We start from the raw sequence: 23,120 nt of genomic DNA, 5'->3' as shown, positions 1-23,120 counted from the left end.
TCAATCCTAACCTCCGCCACTGTCTGTGTGGAGTTTGCACGTTCTCCATGACAGTGTAGGGTTGGCCCCCCCCCCCCATCCTCCCTGTTCTCCATTATAGTGTGGGGTTCCCCCGCGTGGTCCGGTGTCCTCCCACAGCTCAAAGATGTGCAGGGTTGGTGGGTTAATTGGTGACTGTAAATTGACCCCAGTGTGCAGGCGAGTGGTCGAACCTGGGGGGTGACGGAGTTGCTGGGAATGTGGGGAGAATAAAAAACGGGATGATGTAGGATGGGTGTGTGGGTGACAGGTGTCAGTGGGCGAGGTGTCAGCAGGGGACAGGTGTCAGTGGGTGATGTAGACAGTACCTCTCTCTGACAGAGCAGGCCCCAAGGCCCAGCTCACAGGCCCCGGCTCCTGCTCCACAGACCCCATGTTAACCAGATGATAAGCAAATGAGAAACAGCTGATTCTTAACTTTTATTTCATAAAATTTACATATACTGATAAAAATATAGTTTCTAAAAATTACAGTTGCTGAATTTGGACACAAATCATTCCGGTTTTCCTCACAGGAGCCCCTCCTCTTCAACACTGGCAGTGCCTTTAGCTCAGCCGCCAGATTGAACCCTGGGGGAGCCTCAGCTACATCAGACAGGGGCCGTTGACAGAAGCCAGGACCAGGCAGCCAAATACAAACCACCTCGGTTCACAGGTGGAACCCACACTTCCCATTCTAGCAGTGCTCTGTCCAAGTCATTTTAGAACAAAAAGTGTATAAGTTTTAATGCAAAAGAGAGGAAACTGCATTAATAGATACATTGGGGAAAAGGCTCTAACTCCATCCAGCCTGCTTCCAGCCCAGGGCTGCAGAGAAATTGCCACCACATGGGCTCCAGATGGTTAATGTGTTAAGACTGTGGTGCCTCTGGTAAGCTGTGAATCTAGGGAGAGGAGTGGCTGTGATGGAATTCCGGCACCTTGCCTTGGAGTCACAGGGAAGACTAATGGAATTATCACTCGGGAGGCAGCTTCTCAACTGACCATGTTGAGGAGGAGGTCCCCAGCCCAAGGCCACCTCCCTGCACAGGGTCTGTGGTCCTCTGGTACACACCCAGTACTATTTCAATGTTTACACTCAGCACCCTCTGGATGGAAAACCCTTCCTCTTCATCCTTCTGCCAATTTTTTTTTAAAATCTCCACCCCTGCCTTCTGTCCCCTTTGCTGAGGGAGGGAGGTCCCTCCTATTTATCTCAGACCTTCCTTTCATGTTGCAGACACCCATCATTAAACCACCAGAGACCAGTAATATCAGGATACTGTACTGGGTTGTACCAATCCCTCCAAGAACCTTCTGTTACCTCCCCAGGACTAACAGTGCTAGATTTACAGAGACTACATTGACTAACCAAAACCACCTTCTGAAAATTCTCTCTCAAGCTCTCACACTGGGAGAGGCTGGGCACACACTCCTGCCCAATCAGTCGCACATCACCTCATTTGGCATCTCATCTCCCAGCTGTTACTAAACTAGAAACCCCTTTCGATGTAAATGTGCCAAGCTCAGAACTTTACAGATTGCCAAGCTCATTAAGCTTTTTAGATCCTAACTTATTTGTGGCAAAGAGTAGGTTATAAACATCACAGGTGAGGAAAAACCCCGAAGCTGCTCCAGCACCCACCCCGGCCCATCCCAGCAGGAGACAGAGTGGAAGGAGTTAAAATACTGCAAGTACAAAACCAGTCAACAAGGGCTCCGTTTATTGCCCTGCCGTCAAAAGGAGAAACCAGCCAGAGACAACAAATAAAGACATCATTAGTTGGACCAGTGTTACCAGCTCCTTCATCTTTGCCTAGCAGGTTAATTGGACTAAATGGCACATCTCAGTGGTAATAGGAGATCAGAATAAAACAGAGAGACACACTCCCCCATTGAGGAGGTAAAACTGCTGGGCCGAGGATGTCGGGGAAGTGACAAAAGGGGCTGTTCGTATCCACTCCAAATACAAGCCTCATTCATGATCACCAGCACTGAACTCTGGGACTGGCCGCTCTTTGAAAAGGAGATTTGAAGTGACCCAATTAGAGTTGCCAGGATTAGAAGCAAATAAATTGTTCTCCGTGAGGAATGTGAGTGAGAGGGCGAGCAAGCGAGAGAGATTTGAAATGAAGTCCCCTCAGGAAAGAGATACAAAGGGACAATTCAAACTGGAACAAGGTGCAAATGCAGAGGAGCTATGGGAGAGGTGATGGTGGATTGGAGCACAGGGATCCAAGGGACTGCACAGGTTTGCTGTTCTTCCAATGGTGTATGAGCAGTTCAAATGAACACCTTGGACCCCCAGTCTCAAGAGTTGGTAAGCCATCTGCCGACCAGTGGCCGAGGCAGTGTTGGCAGTTTGCTGTGGATGGGCAGATGTGGGAGGGAAAATCGGTCAGTGGACACTAACTGGAATGTGCCAGTACATTGCGCCATCCAGCTGTCCATACAACATCCATCACCTCTCCTTGAAACCTGAGCTGCCGACAGAACTAAAGAGGATCTTCACTAAAGAATCCAGTTCATTATTGCAGTGTGCAGATTAGATGCTCACCTAATGCAACTAGGAGGAGGATCAAGCAAAGGACACGCACTGTCCCCAGAACCCACAGCGGAGTATCCTTGCTTATCACCCCACAGCAATGGCCCTGCCCCTGCCCCTCAGCCTCAGTCCTACCCCCAACAGAATGCTGGGCCGCCCGAACGGCCCCAGTCTGACACACACCGACTGGGAGATGTCAGAGGCCTGGGGACGCGGTCCGGCTGTGGGTGACAGGGATCCACCAACCCTAGCCCAGCGAACCAGATGGGTGGGGCTGCAGGGGTTCCAGTAACCTGCAAGATGGTGACTGGGTGGGGGAGAGCTGTGGACCAGCCCCTTGGAATGCACCAGGTGAGATTAGCTGGGGGTTGGGGAAAACAAAATTACCAGACAGATTAAGTTTTTGTGCAGCCAGAGGTGAGTGCCCGGCCAGCGACCCTACAAGTTGCTGAAGAGCTCGTTCTTCCTGCTCCAGTCCATCTGCGGGGCCCGCTTGCTCAGCCGCTTCGAGTGCACCTTCTCCTTCGCTGCTGCTGCGGACGTGCTGAGGTTCAGACCCACGTCGGCAAGCATAGTCTCGGCCTCACGTGGGGGCTGTCGGACACAAGGGACAGTCAGTCAGTATCCCCCTTCACCTTGGGGCTGAGGGAAGGAGGCCCATTTCCACAGTACCCTCAGCGGGTCCAGGCACGTCACAGCCCAATGGACCACCATTACACAGCTGGGCACAGCTGGTCTGTGCACAGCAAGATCCAAAGCAGCAATGAGATAATGACCAAAAGTCTCTCTCAGCAAGGATAGCTGAGAGACGAATATCGGCCGGATACTACTGCTGCTGCTCGGAATGATATCAGGGGATAGTTCTCCCTCATAGGGAGGCCAGGCCTTGGTGTAATGACTCATTGACAGGTGGACCCTCCCCCCACCCCTACAGTACACACCCCCTCGGCACCGCCCCTCCCACACAGCACAGTTCCCTCCATGCCCCTTCACAGGGCTCCTTCCACACACAGCACAAGAATCCCCGGCCAGCGAGACCCGATACTCTTGGCTGCCTGACCAATGCAAGACAGCCTGTCACAGCAGCCCTGCTGGCAGGGGCTCACTGGTGGCAGAGTTAAGATCCACCCCAGCTGATCAATGCCCCAGTTACGTGCAGCCCACACGTTCGATCGAGTGCCTGGAAGACCGGCGGGCTGCAGGCATCTTCTGCCGTGGGGGGGGGGGGGGGGGGGCAGAGCTCGGCTCGTGGCCGCACTTCCGACTCACGAACAGTTCGCGGGATCGGACCCCTGCAATACCTCTGAAATCCTGGTGACTGAGGAAGAACCATCAGAAGTAAAAGGTGACACTACCTCTTCCACATGGCTGGCTGCTTCCCTGCCCGGAGTCGTCGGGGTGGAGGGTGTGGATGAGGAATTGGAAGATGGTGCTGATGTGGGTGTGGCTGGTTCCGACACATTCCCATTGGCCTGTGAGACAGAGCAGAACCATCAGCGCACTTCCCGAAACGCAAGAATTAATCAAAATAGGACACAAATGCTGGTGCTGTGGATAGCGAGGACAGGGGTGCAAGGCTACGGCAGGATATAGACCAGATGGAAATTAGGGCAGTGTCGGTAGATGGAATTTAATCCTGACAAGTGCAGAGTGGTGCATTTTGGGAAGTTAAATTGGGGTAGGACGTGCACAGTGGGATGCTAAGGAGTGTTGGCAGACAGAGGGACCTTGGGGGTTCAGGTCCACAGCTCCCTGAAAGTGGCTGCACAAGCAGACAGGGTGGTGAAGCTGGCACAGGGCACGCTGGCCTTCACAGGTCAGGGCATGGAGTACAAAAGTTGGGAGGTTATGTTGCAACTTTACAAAACACCTGGAGCACAGTGTGCCATTCTGGTCACCACACTACAGGAAGGAGGTGGTTGCACTGGAGAGGGTGCAGAGATCCACCAGGATGTTTTGATTGGAGGACTTGAGTCACAGGGAGAGCCCAGACAGGCTGGGCTTGTTTTCTCTGGAGCGAAGGAGGCTGAGGGGTAGATAGAAGAACACAAGGTTATGAGAGGCATAGACAGGGTGGATGGTCAGAATCTGTTCCCCATGGTAGAGATACCGAAAACAAGGTGGCCTAGGTTTTAAGGTGAGAGGTAGTTTTAAAGCAGGGATCTGAGGGGTAAGGTAGGTCTGAGTAGGTGATATCTGGAATGTGCTGCCGGAGGTGGCGGCAGAATCGGTCACTACATTGAAGTGGGCAAGGCACAGAAATGTGGGCAAGTGGGATTAGTGCAGGTGGGCCAAAGGTTGGCATGGACGGTGGGCCGAAGGGCCTGCTTCTGTGCTGTACCACTCTGTGGCTCTCTCTCGCGGTGCAGCAGCCACACACTGATGGCCAAACCAGCTCCACACAGACTGCTTTCAGTCCCCACCTGAACAAAGGGAGCCCCTTCTCCCAGTGCCACAGTCACTGCTGGGAATGGCAGCTGATTAACACCAAGATCCCACAAACACCTTTAACACCTCTGCCTTTGCCAAGTGGAGGCCTTTCTCCAGTCCTGCAATGGGTGGCGCCCATTTGTGGATGTCTCCTCAGGGCCAGGCTGTGGGCTCAGGTCACCTGGCAAAGTTCCTGAAGTTCCCAAAGTGGGACAGAGGGCACAGACTCTCACCCACGGCATAAAATACAGCTCCAAAACTGCCATTCTCTATCCGACCAACCTCTCCTGCCAGCTGCACACTCAGTTCTGTAACCCCACCTGGCAGCTGCAGAGTGTGGGACTCAGACAGCGAAGGGGCAGGTAGGACAGGGGTGTTCAGGGTGTGTCTCAGCTGGAGGTGACCCTGGGGGAGTGCAGGGCAGGGAGTGGTAGGGGTCTGCACTGGGGGAAAAGAGGTTTAGAACTGTAGTAGATAAAAGTGGGAGAGAGAGGGGGTCCCCTGAGGGAGCAAAGTCTGAATCCACTTGGATGGAGTTAAGCAGCAAGACCGGATTTCTCACACTACTGGCAGTGTGACACAGACAGACCCGACACACAGACAGTGGAACTGCAGAGACGTGCAAGACCTGTAGAGTGGTGACGATGGGGAACATCAGTTACTCCAGCGTTAATTGGGAAAACGTCAAAGGGGAAAGAAGTGGAGGAATTTCTGAAATGCGTTCAGGAGAACTACTGTGACCCAGTGCTTTCACCCTGACACAGGAAGCATTGCTGGATCGGGTGTCAGGGAGTGACCGTCCGTGGGAGATCACTTCAAGACGGCTGATAACGTTTAGATGGTGATAGAGAAAGGCAGGTGCAATCTAAAGCAGAACTTCTAGACTGGAGGAGAGGGATGTGACCAGGGTAAAGTGGCTGCTGAAGGAACAATGGAACGTTTAAAGGGATGGTCAGGTGCAGGCTGGGCCACAGCCACAACTGGTGGATAACAGAATGAGAAGTTAATGCAAGGACCTGTTGTAACCTTCCCCCTCCCTGGTCACAGGGCTGGGGGCAGCAGAGTGGCAGCTGTGGCACACTCCAGCAATTTGGGAAAAAAATTAATAGAATGGGGGTGGGGGGTGGGGTGTGGTTTGAGATAACGTAGGGCAGTCAGCACGGACGTATACAGGTAGGTTGGCTTTGACCAACCTGATTACATTCTTTGATAACAGGGAGGGTTACTCAGGAAATGTAGGAGACATTGTCCACATGGATTTTCAGGGCCAGGGGCAGCACAGGAAGCAGAGAGTCACAGCCCTGTGGTGGGTGGGCAGAGCCGTCCCCAGCGAGCATGGCTCTTGAGATCTATGAACGACTCGGGGGTAGTGCACAGGGCAACATTTCAGGACTTATAGATGGCCCAGAGCTCTGAGACAGCGACCAGCGAGGTCAGTAGCAGAGCAGGAGACAGATGGCCCCTGGCTCCTGTGACCGGGGGGGGGGGGGGGGGGGGGGGGGCGGCGGGTGTGTGGGGAGAGACAACACACAGCCCTGTAAAACATCAGGCTTGGTCCACCAGACCAGAAGTAAGAGACGTGTTCTACCTTCTGTTCAGCCTCCCCGTTTACACACAGCTGGGGCAGAGGTCCTGCAAAACACAACAAAGCAACCGTTATTAATATTCTGGTCATGTTTCTGCCCAGCTCCCAGTTATCAAACATGGCCTTAAAAGAGACCACGTTCTCAAACACAAACCAGACACCGAATACCACAGTCCAAGACGCAATTGAACACATCACAGCCCCAAGTACAAGCTCGGTCACTGCACCCACACAACCCCTGTGGGGTGCAGGGCTACAGTTCAGTGAGGGTGAGAGTGGGTTGGGTCGCTCAGCTGAGGCCCGATGAGTTGAACCTCCGCGTGTACAGTACATTGTTTCTGGTTCCAGTACATCAGGTGTGGCCACTGTGAGCGATCACTGACCAGACCTCGCTCTACACTGGGATCCTCCAGTCTCAGTCACGGGATGATCCGCACACCTCAGCCCTGTACTTGTACGTACAGGCTGTAACGCTGTAGCCCGGCACCCAACTGGTGCCGGACCGGAGTTGTTAGAGCTACACTCACCCAGACAAGCGGACAGGGTTGCATGACACCCTGTTGTTGGGAGAGGAGTCACCCATTGCAGGATCCCCAGCCTCAGCCCCACTCTTGCAGCCACAGTACATGTGTGGCTGGTAATGCCAAGCCCCTCAGGGATGTTGGTGGGGACTTGGCGATGGGAGTGCCCAGGGAGATGGGCTGTCTTGTCCGAGATGGTCATTGCCCGGCATGACGTTGCTTGCTGTGGCTGAACACAGTCTGCACCTTGCTGTGTGCAGCAGAGGCTGCTCCATCTGTACAGCAGCCCAGACTGGAATGAACATCGTGCAATCAGTGAAAATCCTCACAGCTAATCTAATGACAGAAGTCGTATCACTACAGTGATGACACTTCCAAAGTGTGGTGTCTGCACTCTAAGTGGAGCAAAGTTCCCGCCTCTCCGTCAGCAGAGGCTTCACCTCCTCCACCAGCCCTCCAGCTCTCACACCACCCTTAAAAATCCAGTTTGTTGATCAACCAGTTTCACACCTCTCGCCCACACTCCCTCTCTGCTCTGACTGTGGCAGGCTGCGACGTGAGCAGGAGGGGTTAATGTGGTCAGATATTCCAGCAGAAGGAAGGGTTGGCAGAGGCCTCCTGACCTCACGCCCTTCAGTTCCATCCTCCCCAGCACTGCAGGCTCGCTTCAAGATTTATTCTTTCCTCTTTCATATTCACAACAGTCCAGCCCAAACGGATGTGCTGCGTGTACTTTGATGGGAGGCAGAGAAATGTGTGTTTAAATATGTGTATCTGAGAGTGTGCCTGGTATCCTGGATTCAGGTCAAGTCGAGGGGGAGCTGGAGCTGGTTTGAGGTGAATTTAGTTTAGCTGTGACCACTCACATGTATTAAGTGCAATAGGTTTCAAACGCACTTGTTACAAATGTGTTGATGACTTAATATCCAATGTAATAAATGTCCCCTCTCACCACTAACCTCCTATGATCACAGGCTCAGCAGATCAATAGTCGCCCCATTCAATACCAGACGACAGTCTCAATCAGACACATGGGGACAAGGTGTAGGAGCCAAAAGGTAGCTGCTGCTGACAGCTGGTCCAAACCAGAGGCCATAAGTGCTGAGATGTACGGTGGTCCACACTGCTTGAGGGGTAGTGGGGGAGGTGATCAGTCACTTCCTGTCACACGTGCTCTGTCTTGGTGAGAGGCCTTTGGGTGTCTGAGTTACAGCAGTGTCACCGAGACCTCTGGCCTTTTTATAGCTGCAGTCTCCTTTCGCCTCACTGGCATGTGCGTTCCTTCCTCCTGGAGGAGTTTTCTCCATTTGCTGATCCGATTTTCCATTTCCCTGTCACCCTGGACATTCACCTTTACCGAGATGTCCAGTGTGGGCCAAGGCAGCAGAGTGACCTGTGCCGTCCACGCCCACTGACTGGCTCCAACCCAGCGCCGATTCTACTCAGACAACAACGATCCCGCCAGGTTCTATCAGGATGTTGCTCCTCGGGGCTCCTTCCTCCAGCTTGTCAAAGCTGTCCCACATAGTCCAGGCAGGAGCGCAACAACAGGAACAGGCCCTTCGGCCCACAATGTCTGTACCAACCATGATGCCAAATTAAACTAATCTCATCTGCCTGCCCATGATCCACATCCTCCACAGTCATGCATTCATAGCATCTTATTAAACCCCACTATCGTATCTGCTTCCCCCCATCACCCCTGGCAACCCGTTCCAGGCACCCACCACTGTGTAAAAGAAAACTTGCCCTCCACTTCTCCTTTAAACTTTCCCCCTCTTACCTTAAATGCATGTCCTCGAGTATTTGACATTTCTACCCTGGGAAAAAGACTGACTACCTACGTCTCTCGTAATTTTATAAACTCTGACACTTCAGAGAAAACAACCCAAGTTTGTCCAGCAGAGATTGGAAAGCTTCCACCTCTGGGTTACAGCAGACTCCTTGGAGTCAGAGACCAGCAGAAGACCAAGACCCCTGAGCGAGCTGGTCAGTGTGGAGGTGGGTCACGTGCTCCTGGCTTTACTTGGCTTTGTTAGCACACGTTAAATGAAGGCTGGCCTGCGGCCAACTCGGCACCTGCCCACAGTGCAGAGGAAGGACACTCACACTTAAACCGGGCCCACACACCGACAACAGCCTGCCACAACTGCACATCACTCAGCATCAACAGCGAGCTGGCACAGTCCACGACGAGGTCGCAAGACCTTTTGGAAGGAGAACACTCCCATCTTAATCCACCTGTGGGGCTGCTGCCCCAGGGGGAAGATCTGCCCCTTCCCCCACCCAGTCCCTCTGTCCGTGACCCGGGCCCTCATTCAAACCTGCTTTATTTTCCAAGATACCTCATCCCTTTTCCCACTCCACCGTGAACTCGTCACAAGGGCTTTCCCGAGCGTCTCACCATAAAGCCTTCAATACCCAGGAGTAGCTGGTTACCTGAGGTTCTGGAGTTCCAGCAGCAAGAAGAATCCAACAGAAACAATCACCTCCACACGAAGCTTCCAGCACTAGCTCACCTGGCCGGTGTGTTCCTGCATTCACCAGCACACCGCAGTAACATTACTGTGTCACTTCCAAGTTTTAAACCCCAAGCTTGCTGTGTCACTGGTTCCAATAAACTCATCCCGATCCATCCCAACCCATCCTTCCAGAGCCACCATAATCGGGAAACCTGATGTTGGAAGGAAGGATCATCCAACTGCCTCTTCCCATCGGGATGTGGAGCTTCAGCAACCACACCCTGCCCTTCCCTGGTAGATCCCCTTGGGGCAGGAGTGAGGTACACATTGGTAAAATTTACTGATGACAGCAAGGGCAGTAAAAGAGGGGCGTGTAGAGTCGAGCACTTAGCAGCAGTGGGATTGGTTTGGGAATTGGCACGGGTCCGTGGGAAGGGAGCGGGGCAGTGGGATTGGTTTGGGGATTGACACAGCATTATGGAGAGAGTCAGGCAGATTAAGTAACTCTTCTCTCAGGGCTGTTGAGTCAAAGAAAGGAGCTGGGATTAGTTTGCAAAAGAAATGTTCATATTGTATCCATTGATATTTCTTCAGTTCTGCAGATATTGTAGGTAAAAGTATCCAGGCCGATTAACTCAGCAGGGTGACAGAGAAGTGAAGGTGAAGCAGCAGAAGTGGTGGCAGAATGATTTGAGGGGAAATGATTAAGGAAGGGGTGGACGCCTCAGGTTTTGAGATCATTCGAAGGACAACATAACTATCCCAATAAAGCAATGGTGGTGGGGGGGGGGAGACAACAACCATACAAGCAGAGGGAGGTTTCCAGTGTTTCTGCTCCCAGTGATACAATACCTGCTAACATCACGTCCCTGGACCAGCAAGGCCATTGTAAAGTTGGAGGAGGAAATGAACTTACATTTCAGGGTGCAGGTGACACCAAGGCTGACACACCAGACGAAAGAACACAATTGCATCTACAAGTGCTGCAAAATCAGCAGAGCAGTCACATCCCTGCACTGAGCAAGAACACCATTCCTCAACTGACTTCACACTGCCCCGCTTTTCTGTAGCAGCAGGTCTCAGAGTTTTACAGTTTGTCAGGCCCCTCTTGTGAGGAGACAGTGAACTGAAGGAACCGTTTGCTGACCAGAGCAGCCCGCAGTGTCCTGGTCAAAATTTACCCACAAACAGCACTACCGAAACTGATTGGATCGCTGGTCACTGCACTGTTTTTGGGGAGGGGGAAGAGGGATCTGCAACGTGGCTGTGGCTTTCCCTCAGCGTGTATACTGCAGAAGTATTTCCAGAGCGATGGGATGTCGAGGTTGTAAAAGGCACGACGTAAACCAAGATTTGTCCCCTCCCACCATATAGTCACCATTCAGTGTTTGCTCTGGTTAACCTGTACATCAATTTGCTTTCTTAACTGCAGTATTGTTACCAATATAACAGCTTATCAAAGATCACTGGACAAGGCAGTGGAGCAAGGACATCGGGTACTGATCAGGGGAGATGGCCAAAGGCTTTAAAATGGTGACACAGCACATGGCATGATTGCCTTCATCAGTCAGGGCACTGAAGTACAACAAACTAGGGCACGTTACAGGATGGTGGAGAGACCGCACCTGGACTGCCGTGAGCAGTTGCGGTCGTCGCATGACAGGAAGGATGCGATTCAGCTGGAGAGGGTGCAGAGAAGGTTCACAAGGATGCCACCAGGCCTGGAGGGACTGGATAAGGTGGGACTGTCTTCCCTGGAGCAAAGGGAGCTGAGGGGTGACCTTACTGAGGGTCACAAAATTATGAGGGGAGTCTAAGACTAGAGGGCACAGGTTTAAGGTGAGAGGGGAAGGATTTAGGTGAGACCCAAGGAGTAGGTTTTTACCCTGCACAGAGGGTGGTGGGTATGTGGAGTAAGCTGCCAGAGGAAGTGGTACAGTTACAACGCTCATGGATAGGAACGCTTTAGAAGGATATGGGCCCAAACACAGGCAAATGGGATGAGTCAGGCTGGCACAGACCAGTTGGGCTGAAGGGCTGTTTCTGTGCTGTATGCGACTCTGCTAAGTCTGTAAAACCCTGATTCCTTGACCGCCCCTACCCATCACCCAACCATTACACGGCTCACTGCTCTATTCCACCTCCCCAACCAGTGTGCATGGAGCCCACTCTCCCAGTCTGCCTCACTGCCACAATGTCCTAGCCATCTTTAGCCTGGTTTTCATGCAGCCTGTACACAGGATCCCAGAGATGCTGCACAAGTCGGGAGTGGACAACAACCTACACCATCCAGAACAAAGCAGCCCTCTCGCCTGGCCCTCCCTCCATCACCCCGTACACTCACTCCCTTCGCCACAGGCACAGGAGGGCTACAACGTGCACTGCAGTTACTCGGCCAGACACTCCAACAGCCACTCTCAGCCCCATGACCTCCACCACCGAGGACACAGGCAGCAGGCACAGGGGGACACCACCACCTGCAGGTTCCCTCCGAGTTGCACAACATCCTGATTTAGAAACGTAACCTTGCTGGATCTACATCCTGGAACACCCTCCCCAACAGTGGTGTGGCAACACCTGCACCAGAGGGGCCACAGTGGCTCATCCCCACCTCCTCCCGGGAATTAGGAACAGGTAATAAATACTGGCCTTGAGAAAGGAATTAAACACGCAAGGACACTGGGCGTCATGCCACATTCAACACATCTCCATCAGCTGTGCTCAGTGGGAACGCCGGCTCACGGTGCGGTACTGACAGTGGGCAAGGGAATCAGAGGGGACACGATGTGTGCGCTCCCACAAGTTACGATGGACTGGAATGCACCTCCTGAAAGCGCGGTGGAAGCAGATTCAGTGAGGACTTCCAAATGCAGGTTGATTAAATAAGTGAACAGAAACAAACTGCAAGACCTCACTGAAAGCATGGGGGAGGATGGAAGGAGTTAAGCGGTTCCTTCGAAGAGCCAACACCGGGACAATGGGCTTAGTGACCTCCCTCTGTTCCTATTCCATGACCCTGGTTTGTTCTCACGTAGACAATAGCTCCTCAATCCCCACACAGTCACCAACATGTTCGTTCCTCTTCATTTTATCTCAGTACAACAGTCCGTGCACGCTCTCAACACACAGCTTCGTCTCTCTCTGCAGTCACTGATCAGCTGCCCTAGGCGAGTCACATCTCCCCCCACTACAGTAATTGGAATAACATGCTCCAAACCTCCTGGGAAACCTTTGCCCGAGTTGTGCCCATTGTCGGTGGACTAAAACGTTCTTACATTTCACACCAGCTGCCAAATCAGATTCCCTTAAAAATATAACTGAGAGATCGGTCAAAAGCAAGTGTGCAACAGAATTGCGGAGTTTTAATCCCAGAATCATGACTGCAGGCTCCCAACAGGGTGCCCCACAGCTCCCAACTCAAGAGTCTGTGTACAAGCCAACACTCGTCAGCCAAACGCCAACCAGAACCTTCCCTGCCCACCCAACCCTACACCCCCTCCAGCACTTCAGTCATCCCACCCTGGTCTACATCACCCCCCACACGCCATTACACTCCCGCAACCTCAGAGTTTCCACTGATCTCGTGCACACCATCCTTCAGAACCTTCTCCCCTCAATTCGTGGCCTAACAACATTAGTGGACGTCACAGTGAGGCCCAGATTCCCATCACCTGCCTGTGCTCCTCCGACCAGGGTTCTGGCAGTGCCCTTCTCCCAAAGCCACTGTCCCTTTCCTCAGAGCAACCCCCCCCCCCCCCATAGCTATGCCCACCTCTCCGGCCTGGCTGGCTACCCAGCTGATCTCAGCACGTGTTACCCTGTGCTGCAGCAGTAGGTAGCAGAGACCTCGAGACTCTGACCCACATCAAATACAAAACCTAGAAAGTGGAAGATTTTTCTCAACACTCTTCGGCCCGCCCTTGGGACAAGCAACCAATGTCTGAAGAGTGAATGTGGAGGGCATCAAATAGGAAGGCAGTGCTCAAGTCAGATACGAGTGGAGAACTGACTCATCGCAGAGTGTGATCGCTCACAGGCCGTCCCCAGGTTACCAACACCCGACTTACAGACACCCTCCACACAAACTAGCCCGTATTATTATTAAATTCAGAAGTCTGACATAGGTACATGCTTTCACTCCTACGAATGGCAGAACTAGTCTCCTCTCTCCCCACGTTTAGTAATTTTCCTCATCAGTCTGATGTGTTTTGATGCCGTTCATTACAATACTGTGGATGTGTGGTTACCACAGACTGATTTGTGTGTATTTTCTGATTTACAGACATCTGTGATAACAGAACCCACTCGTTCCCCAGGGACGGCCGTACAGCTGTTTATTGATGCTGGTCCCACAAACACTTGGCTCTCATTTATACACCAACCCCTGAAGCAGTCCACGAGTAACTTTCATCAATACAGAATGCAATTTTAAAGCAAAATGCATCTCAGATAATCTCTCCCAAGCAAAGTTTTTGGTATCTGTTGCCATCTTCCTGGACTCTGCTCCTTGCAATGTACAGACAGTGCATGACAACACAGCACTTACGGACAATAAGCAGCACATTGAGCAAGAAACTGAAAGCTTACATTAATTATCAACCTGCAGGTATTATACATTTACCAAGTTACTGAACTTTGTAATGTGATCTCATCTACTTCTGCCAAACCCAGGACAAGTACTTTCAATAAGGACAGGCAGTGAAATAACAGCCCAGTACACATCAGACATGCTGTGTGAGGGGCAGAGGGACAGAGATAGATATTTGGTGCTCATACAACCTAAGTCCTTCCAGCTGTAGGCTCAATGAATCACACCACCTCCTCTCGAACCCTCCTTTATTGGCCCCAAGGAACAGCTTCCAGCAGGTCCATGTGCTGCCCCTTCCAGGTCACGAGCCCACATTAACCATCATTGACCCAGTCAGAGCAGGGGTCTGGAGGGCACTCTGGTCAAGCCCAGCCCTTCCAACGTGCACAGCAGATGAAGGTCACTCAGCAGCGGAAGTACTGGCAGTCATGATCCCTCCAACACATCGAGCCAGACAGCAAGGGGTATGCAGCCCATTCTGGACAAAGGGGGGGGGTGGGGGCAGCAAAGATAGAAACCTTCCCCCCCACCCCCCCCCCCAATTCCTGCAATCCTTCTCTCCCTCCCCCCCCAACCAGAACTGGAGCAGCCAGGATACAGCCCAACCCTCCCCCAGCATTCTCCATGCGCAGAGCGGAGGCTGAAAGTCTGTGACTGGACGTCCCTGACCACCTCCCTCCACACAGGGCCTGGCCCAGAAGGCACGTGTGTGCGTGCACACACACACAGCCCCAACTCTGGACTGCCCCACTAGAGATCAAAGACCCCACCCACCCGGGACATTCTCTCTTCTCTCCTCTTCCATCAGGTAGAAGATACAGGAGCCTGAGGGCACGTACCACCAGGCTCAAGGACAGCTTCTACCCCACTGTGATAAGACCATTGAACGGTTCCCTTATACGATGAGATGGACTCTGACCTCACGATCTACCTTGTTGTGACCTTGCACCTTATTGCACTGCACTCTCTCTGTAGCTGTGACACTTTGTACTGTTATTGTTTTTACCTGTACTACATCAATGCACTCTGTACTGACTCAATGTAACTGCACTGTGTAATGAATTGATCTGTATGGTCGGTTTGCAAGACAAGTTTTTCACTGTACCTCAGTACAAGTGACAATAATAAACCAATACCAATATCTACTCTGAAAATCTACGAGTCAATTTAAACACCTCAATTAACCTTCTAAATTTACGAAAACAGACAAGTTGGTGCTGATCACCAGGACAACCAAACCCCCACAGAAACAACGCAGGAAGTCCCACACCAGATGTCACTCCAGCTACATTCTGCCTCCACACAGGTTGGACATGTAGACCTCCCCACCCCTCTCCAGAGGCAGGGAGGGGGGCACCCAAACACACACTGCAGGAATGTTGCCAGTCCAAAAGCCGGTGGTGGAACATTCAGCAGCCGGTGGACATGGTCTCAGTGAGCGGAATATGTACCAACAGCAGAGTCTGTTCACCTGCTTAGCTCCTGGACTGCCCGCCTCCAGTTCCACCCGCCATCGCTCACTGAGACAGCCCACGCTGACCAGCTGCTGCTGGCAGACTGGGACAACCATCAGCCAGCGGCTGTCAACGGCACGTCCCCTGGGCTTCCAACCAGCTGCAGCTGGAGGAGGTTCCGAACTCAACCAGCCTCATCCCCCTTCCACTGGCAGTGCCCCTGCACACTTCCGATCCCAGGATTCTTCACAATGGGAGGGACAAGGTCTGCCAGTCCCCGAGGGCCCAGCACAAAGGGACGTGGCTAGCAACACCGAGTGGGACAGATCCCACTGTGACAAGAACAGCCACACTCTCCTCTCTCGCACCCGGGGACACAGTGCAAGTGTGGGGTCTCCTTGGGCATCGCCCTCAGCTCTTCCAACCACACAGCTAAGTGGAAAAGCCCAGCCAGCGACAGCAGCAGCATGATCTGCCCTGCCATTTTCCTGCAAAACCTGGGCTAATGATCAGTGGAAACCACGACAATCCTTCTCCACAATCAACCCTACTGCACACAGCCCACTTTGGCCAGGACAAAAAGCAGCAGGTACCAGATGGGCCGAAGGGCCTGTTTCCCTGCTGTAATACAACTGGACAACCGAAACACCAGCAGAAACATTGTGAATATCGAGGCCGGCAGGGTGTGGAGGTCTCATCCACACCCACCCCTCCAAGTGACCCACTCAAGTGAAGGCTTCTCACCAGCCAGGTCTGATGCAGGAACATGACCCACTGAGAACATGAGGTCTCCTCATCCACCCCCACCCCAGACGTGACCCACTTCTTCCCCACCGGTGGTGCTGGAGCTCCCAATTATTCCCAGTGTTGCGCTGCAGTCACCACACCTAGGAGCCTCTCCGTGTCCCTGCAAGGAAAATGGCTAAGCTCTACCCCAGTGAAACTAAATAAAAGGGGAAAATAAAATGAAGTTCCCCCCAAAATAAAAAGCACAAAATAAAATCTAAGCTACAGGATGCCGTTGCTGTGGTGAAGCACACCCCTCTCCAATGTGGTTACCATGGCGAAGCCCTGTCACCAGTGCTGCTTCCATGGAGAATCCATCCCCCCCAGTCCCCAGTGTCTTCACCATGGTGATACCCAACCACCCAATGCTGTCACCCTGGTGATGCCCTTGCCTCCCCCCAATGTTGCCATGGTGATGCTTGTCCCCACAGTACCTGTAAGGTGGGCAACTGAGGGTGAAATTTTGCATTTCTTGAAGAACTCATCTGTTTCGGGATCAACAACCAGCAGCGAGGTCTCTGTGCCGCCAGACTTAATGGCTGCCACCACGTCAGAGTGCTGCTTCCCTTCGACACTGGTCCCATTCACCTGTAACATACACAGTCAGTCACACCTGGGGTACAGACATCGAGTACACACATAGAGTACACACAACCGATTTAGTGGGGAGGAGGGTAGGAGTGACAGGAGTGTGATCCCATTGGGTCTGGCACTGTGTAACACAAGGTGCAGTATTAGTGGCTTTGGGTTTATCACAACCCAACAGTGGGGCACAGCACAAGTTGTTACTGAGACGCAAGAGACCGCAGAAGCTGAAATCTGAACTAAAAGAAACAAGCTGCTGGAGGAACTCAGCGGCTCGAGCAGCATCTGTTGGGGGAAAGGAAATGTCGACATTTAGGGTCGAGACCCTGCATCAGTCCACCCTCAGGACTGAGAAAATGTCGACAATTCCTTCCCCCTCTCACAGAAGCAACTCCTTACATTGTACAACACTGGGACACAGTACCACAGGAGTGTCACTGAATACGTGTGGTACTGGGGGTACATGCCAGTGTGTACCCGAGGTACAGTGTGGTTGTAATTTGAGGTTAATTAACATCAGGCTAGTAGCAGAGTGAGAGTGAGCCCTCATACCCAGGGCAGCCGGTCCTTGCCTGGCACTGATCCCACATGGCCCCAGCAAGGAGCCATCCAATTCCAGCCATCACCATCCAGTAACCAGCATCAGTGTGGTTTACCACCCCAGTGATCTTTCCTCCCATGCTGTCACTCACACACAACAGGGAATTAACCCAGGAGGAAGTGGCAGTCCCGACACAGGCAGCAGTGTGGCATTCTCTCCCCAGGGAGCTTTACACATCATCCAATCACACCGTACTACAAGCAGCGCCTATTTTAGCGGCACAGGAATCAGTAAACAGCACACGGAGCTTCTGTTTGTGCCTGTACAACAGAGGCTGGAAACAACAAGCATGACAAGCAGCATCTGTGAACAAGTCCGAGCTTTGAGAGTGGCTACATGTCATCAGTGAAAAGAACAGGCAAAGAGATGGGCAAGTAGCAGAGTGGATCACTGTTGTACCAGTCTGTCACAGGGGTGCAGTATTGGTGATGACCAGGAAATGGTTACAGGGCAGAGGCAATGAGGTAGAATGAGAAACCAAAGATGTCAACAAACAGAAAAGGGCACATTCCTGATCAACCTCACTTACGCGAGTACACTGAAGCGGATTAATTGGGAGGGAATTGAAAACACTCCCTGATACAGGTTATGCAAAGCGTGCTGTGAGACATTCTCACAGCTTCACCGATGCATGTAAACATTACAGTTACAGTGATTACCCAAGGACTTTGCTGCAACATTGCAGAGTTTTTTTAATACCCTTGGTACATGTTGTGGGGTCCAGATGCACTCCTGGACCTGATGCAATAATCCAGAGTGAGTGCCGACATCTCACCACAATACCCGGATACCCTTCCTCTGAAGGGATAGTAAATGAGAGCCCCCCGTGAGCTGTGCAGGGATCCCTTTGAACCACATCGAGGGAGGGAACTGTCCCTGGCTCTCCGTCTGCCAGAGTCACGGAAACACACAAGTTACAGCACACTGCCTCACCATTCAGCCCATCACATCCATGCCACGATGCAGGGATTCAGATTTCTGGACATTGGGATCTCTTCTGGGCCAAGAGATGACCTGTACAAGAGGGACGGGTTGCGCCTGAACTGGAGGGGGACCAATACCCTGGCAGTGCTACTAGGGTGGGTTTAAACTAGATTGGCAGGGGGTGGGATCCCAAGCATCGGGGAGGCAAATGAGAGGCTGGGAAGTGATACAGAAGTCCATGGCAGCAAGTTGAATAGACAGGACAGACAGGAGCACAGCAGGGAGTTATGAGAATCTATGGGATTAAATTGCATTTATTTCAATGCAAGAAGCCTGACAGGTAAAGCTGATGAACTCAGAACATGGGTAGGTACGTGGGACTGGGATATTACAGCCATTACAGAAACATGGCTGTAACATTACAACAAACCTGTAACAAACAAGTACGTGTACTTGTGCATCTGACAATAAACGTGACTTTGACGGCTACAGGAGGGACAGGACTGGCAGGTTTGTTCTGGGGAACAGGTGCTGTAGGTGGGGTAGAGATAGAGGAAAGATAGGAGGGGGAGTTGCCTTTTTGTTTAAGGGGAACATCACGGCAGTGGTCAGAGATGAAATTCCTGAGGGATCATCCAGTGAGGCTTTATGGGTGGAGCTGAGAAATAAGAAGGGGATGGTCACCTTGTTGGGATTGTACTGTAGGCCCCCAAATGATCAAGGGAAATTAGAGGAACAAATATGCAGGGAGACTCCAGAACGTTGCAATAATAGGGTTATCATAGTGGGGGACTTTAACTTTCCTAACACAGATGGGGACTGCCATAGTACAAGGGCTTAAATTGGGTGGAATTTGTTAAGTGCATTCAGGAAAGTTTCCTTAGGCAATATATTAGAGGGCCCTACTAGGGAGAGGGCAAAGCTCAACCTAGTCTTGGGTAATGGGGCAGGGCAAGTGACCAAGGTGATGGTGGGGGAGCACTTTGGGACCAGTGACCATAGTTCTATTGGTTTTAAACTAGTTATGGAAAGGGGACAGAACTGGTCCACAGGTTCAAGTACGAAATTGGGGCGAGGTGAATTTTTACGGAAGGAGACAGCAGCTTGCAAAGGTTGATTGGAGTAGGGTGTTTGTGGGTCAAAAGGGACCACAGGGAAGTGGGAGGCTTTTAAAAGGTGAGAAAGTGAGAGCTCAAGGTCTGCATGTTCATTTTAGAGTGAAGGGCAAGGCTGGTAGGGATATGGAGGCTCTGGTCAGGTACAGGCAGCTGGGATCAAGTGAATCCCAGGAGGAGTATAGAGGATGCAGGAGTGTACTCAAGGAGGAAATCAGAGGGCAAAAAGGGGGCATGAGATCACTTTGGCATAGAGGGTTAAGGAGAATACAAAAAGATATTATAAATATATTAAGGGAGAGAATAGGGCCCCTCAGACCAAAGTGGACATCTTTTTGTGAAGCCACAGGAGGTGGGCAAGGTCCTCAATGAATATTTGTCCTCTGTTTTTACTGTGGAGAAGGGCACAAATACTTTGGAACTTGGGAAAGTTAATGGGGAGGTCTTGGGCTTGGTCTGTATTATGGTAGAGGAGGTGCTGGATGTCTTGAAATGTATGAAGGTAGACAAATCTCCAGGGCCTGACCAGGTTTATCCAAGAACATTGGAGGCTAGAGAAGAAATTGCAGGAGCTGTGGCTGAGACATTTGTATCATCATTAGTGAAGGTGAAGTGCCGGAAGACTGGAGGGTGGTGAATAAAAACATGGGAACTGTAGATCAACACGTCTAATATCTGTGGTAGGCAAGTTACTGGAGAGGATTCTGAGTGATTAGATATACATGCATTTGGAAAGACAGATTGATTAGGAGTAGTCGGCACAGCTTTGCGTGTGGGAGATCATGTCTTACGAACATGAAGTATTTTGATGGTGCGACCAAGGAGGTCAGAGGGCAAGGTAGTAGACAGGGTCTATATGGACTTCAGTAAGGTCTTTGATAAGGTTCTGCATGGTATCTGCTGTGGAAAGTGAGATCGCATGGGATCCAGGGAGAGCTGGCTAATCGGATACACGATTGGCTTGATGGTAGGAAGCAGTGGGTGATGGTGGAAGGTTGTTTCTCGGATTGGAGACCTGTGACTGGTGGTGTTCCCCAAGGCTCGGTGCTGGGCCCATTGTCGTTAGTCATTTATATCAATGATATGGATGAGAATATAGAAGGCATGGTTAGTAAGCTTGCAGATGACACTAAAATAGGTGGTATAGTGGACAATGAAGAAGGTTATCAAAAATTACAGAGGGATCTTGATCAGCTGAGTAAGTGGGCCGAGGAATGGCAAATGGAGTTTAATTCAAATAAGTGAAAGGTGTTGCATTTTGGGAAGTCAAATTCAGGTAGGACTTTCACAGTGAACGGCAGGGCCCTGGGGAGTGTTATAGAACAGAGGGACCTTGGAGTACAAGTACATGGTTCCCTGAAAGTGGAGTCGCAGGTAGACAGGGTGGTGAAGATGGCTTCTGGCACACTGGCCTTTGTCAGTTAGGGTACTGAGTATAAAAGTTGGGAGGTCAAGGTGTGGTTGTACAGGATGCTGGTGAGGCCGCACTTGGAGCATTGTGTTCAGTTTTGGTCACCCTGCTATAGGAAAGATGTTATTAAACTGGAAAGAGTGCAGAAAAGATTTATTGGAGGTTGCCAGGACTTGAGGGACTGAGCTATAGGGAGAGGTTGGACAGGCTAGGGCTTTATTCCTTGGAGTACAGGAGACACAGGTGATCTTGTAGAGGTGTATAAAGTCATGAGGGCATCGGTAGGGTGAATGCACACAGTCATTTCCCCAGGGCTGGGGAATCAAGAACTAGAGGGCACAGGTTTAAGATGAGAGAGGAAATACTTAAAAGTTGCCCCTCAAGTTCCTATTATTTACACACACACACACACACACACACACACACACACAAAGGGTGGTATGTATGTGGAATGAGCTGCCAGAGGAAGTGGTTAAGGCAGGTACAATAACAGCTTTTAAAAGACAGCTGGACAGGTAATGGGTAGGAAAGATTTAGAAGGTTATGGGCCAAACAGCAAATGGGACTGGCTTGGATGGGCATCTTGCTCAGCACGGACCCGTTGGGCCGAAGGGCCTGATTACATGCTGCACAACTCTGTACCAGGTAAGAGTCAGCCCTAGTTCTATCCCATTCCCACCTCTTCAGCCAGTTCCAGACCACCCAACACTTGGGTGCAAAAAAAAATTCCTCAGCTCCTCTTGAATCCTTCTACCAAATCCATGCCCCTTTAGTCACCAGAAGGGAAAATACCCTACCTAACTCTCTCATTGTTTTATACACCTCCATTAAATCTCTCCTTGACCTCCTCTGCTTCAATGGAAGCAACTACAGCCTGGACAGCTTCTCCTCATATCTGTAACACACCAGTCCCAGCAACATCCTCACAAATCCCCTTCACACCCTCTCGTGCTACAACACCCTTATTGCCTCATGAAGAGACAAGTCCAACAGTGGTAACCACGGGGGGTGGGGTCTCCCTGTTGTCTGCCACAGGGAGGGTCCTCGACATGACTGTCCCCAACCACCCCCTCCCAGAAGCTGAGAAGCTGCTCTCCAAATCACCGCGTGCATTCTGTTCATTGGGGAGGCACAGAGGAGATGATCTTCACTACATCGCCATGAGAGGGGCAGGGAGCACCAGTCGACACAGCCTTCAACCACCTCACCAAAGCCTTTGACCCCACAAGGGACTGTGGTGCATCCTTCACAAACTTAGTTACCTGCAGAAATTCGCATCAATCACATCTGCTCTGTGGTGGTACGCAAGCTGTGATCCTAACCAACAGGTCACACACAGCAGCCCCAGTGCAGCCTGCACTCAAGCCAGCTCAGTCACGGCTCTGACACTTGGCGATCTTCCACGTTGCAACATTGCACCTCACCTCTAACTAGCTTCCTACAGGAGTGGAATTCATCCACCGGGAACTATCCGACCTACATCACCTCCACACAGACACGGTGTGTCCGCGAGCTGCTGTATGCAGGCAAAACTAGCCTTCACCCCTGTTCAGAGGCCAAGCTCCACTCATTGTGCCTCGTTCACTGTAGCAGATGAGAGAATGGGCCTTGCACTCAACATACACAGGAGAGACGTCCTCTATATCCCTAGTCTTTTGTGAGGAGCTTTGCTTTTACCAACCTGCCCCCACCATGCACCACACTGCCCTCTGACAAAGTGGTCCGTGGCGAGCCTCTGGAAAGCACAGACTGCTCACAACTTCCCGTACCCTGCGAGTGAGGACAGGAATCAATGAAATTCATCATTGTCTTCAATGTGCCAGCACGGCCTCTGGCCACCCCAGAGAAAGCACATTTAAGTTTAGGACCTCAAACTCAGCACGAAACACATGGACCGCCCACAGCAGCGATCCCTGCCCTCCTGTACACTGGGACCGCCCACAGCAGGTAACTTGAGGCACTGGAGAGCTGCAGCCAATGTTGCCTTTGAAAGTTTTTTTTGAATATAAATCCACTGGAAAGATAAGCAAACCAATGTCAGCATCCTCACCCAGCCACCATCCTCAGCTGGTTATATTGGGCAGACCATATTGTT

General features: G+C 51.6%; 1 protein-coding gene across 1 annotated transcript in view; it reads right to left on the bottom strand.

The window, feature by feature from the left end:
- Positions 1 to 446: 446 nt before the first annotated feature.
- Positions 447 to 23,120, bottom strand: part of LOC127580081 (Na(+)/H(+) exchange regulatory cofactor NHE-RF1-like) — an 83,978-nt gene continuing 61,304 nt past the window's right edge. Inside the window, exons 3-6 of the mRNA XM_052033286.1 lie at positions 16,824 to 16,977; positions 6,582 to 6,625; positions 3,919 to 4,035; positions 447 to 3,157 (exon numbers count right to left, since the gene is read on the bottom strand). Coding sequence (XP_051889246.1) covers positions 3,002 to 3,157; positions 3,919 to 4,035; positions 6,582 to 6,625; positions 16,824 to 16,977 — 471 coding nt within the window. The 3' untranslated portion in view covers positions 447 to 3,001. The remainder of the gene's footprint in view (positions 3,158 to 3,918; positions 4,036 to 6,581; positions 6,626 to 16,823; positions 16,978 to 23,120) is intronic.

The sequence above is a fragment of the Pristis pectinata genome, chromosome 18 (genome assembly GCF_009764475.1).
Source record: "Pristis pectinata isolate sPriPec2 chromosome 18, sPriPec2.1.pri, whole genome shotgun sequence".
Classification (NCBI taxonomy): Eukaryota; Metazoa; Chordata; class Chondrichthyes; order Rhinopristiformes; family Pristidae; genus Pristis; species Pristis pectinata.
The sequence above is the reverse complement of the archived record's forward strand: the minus strand, read 5'-3'. Positions and strand labels throughout refer to the sequence as shown.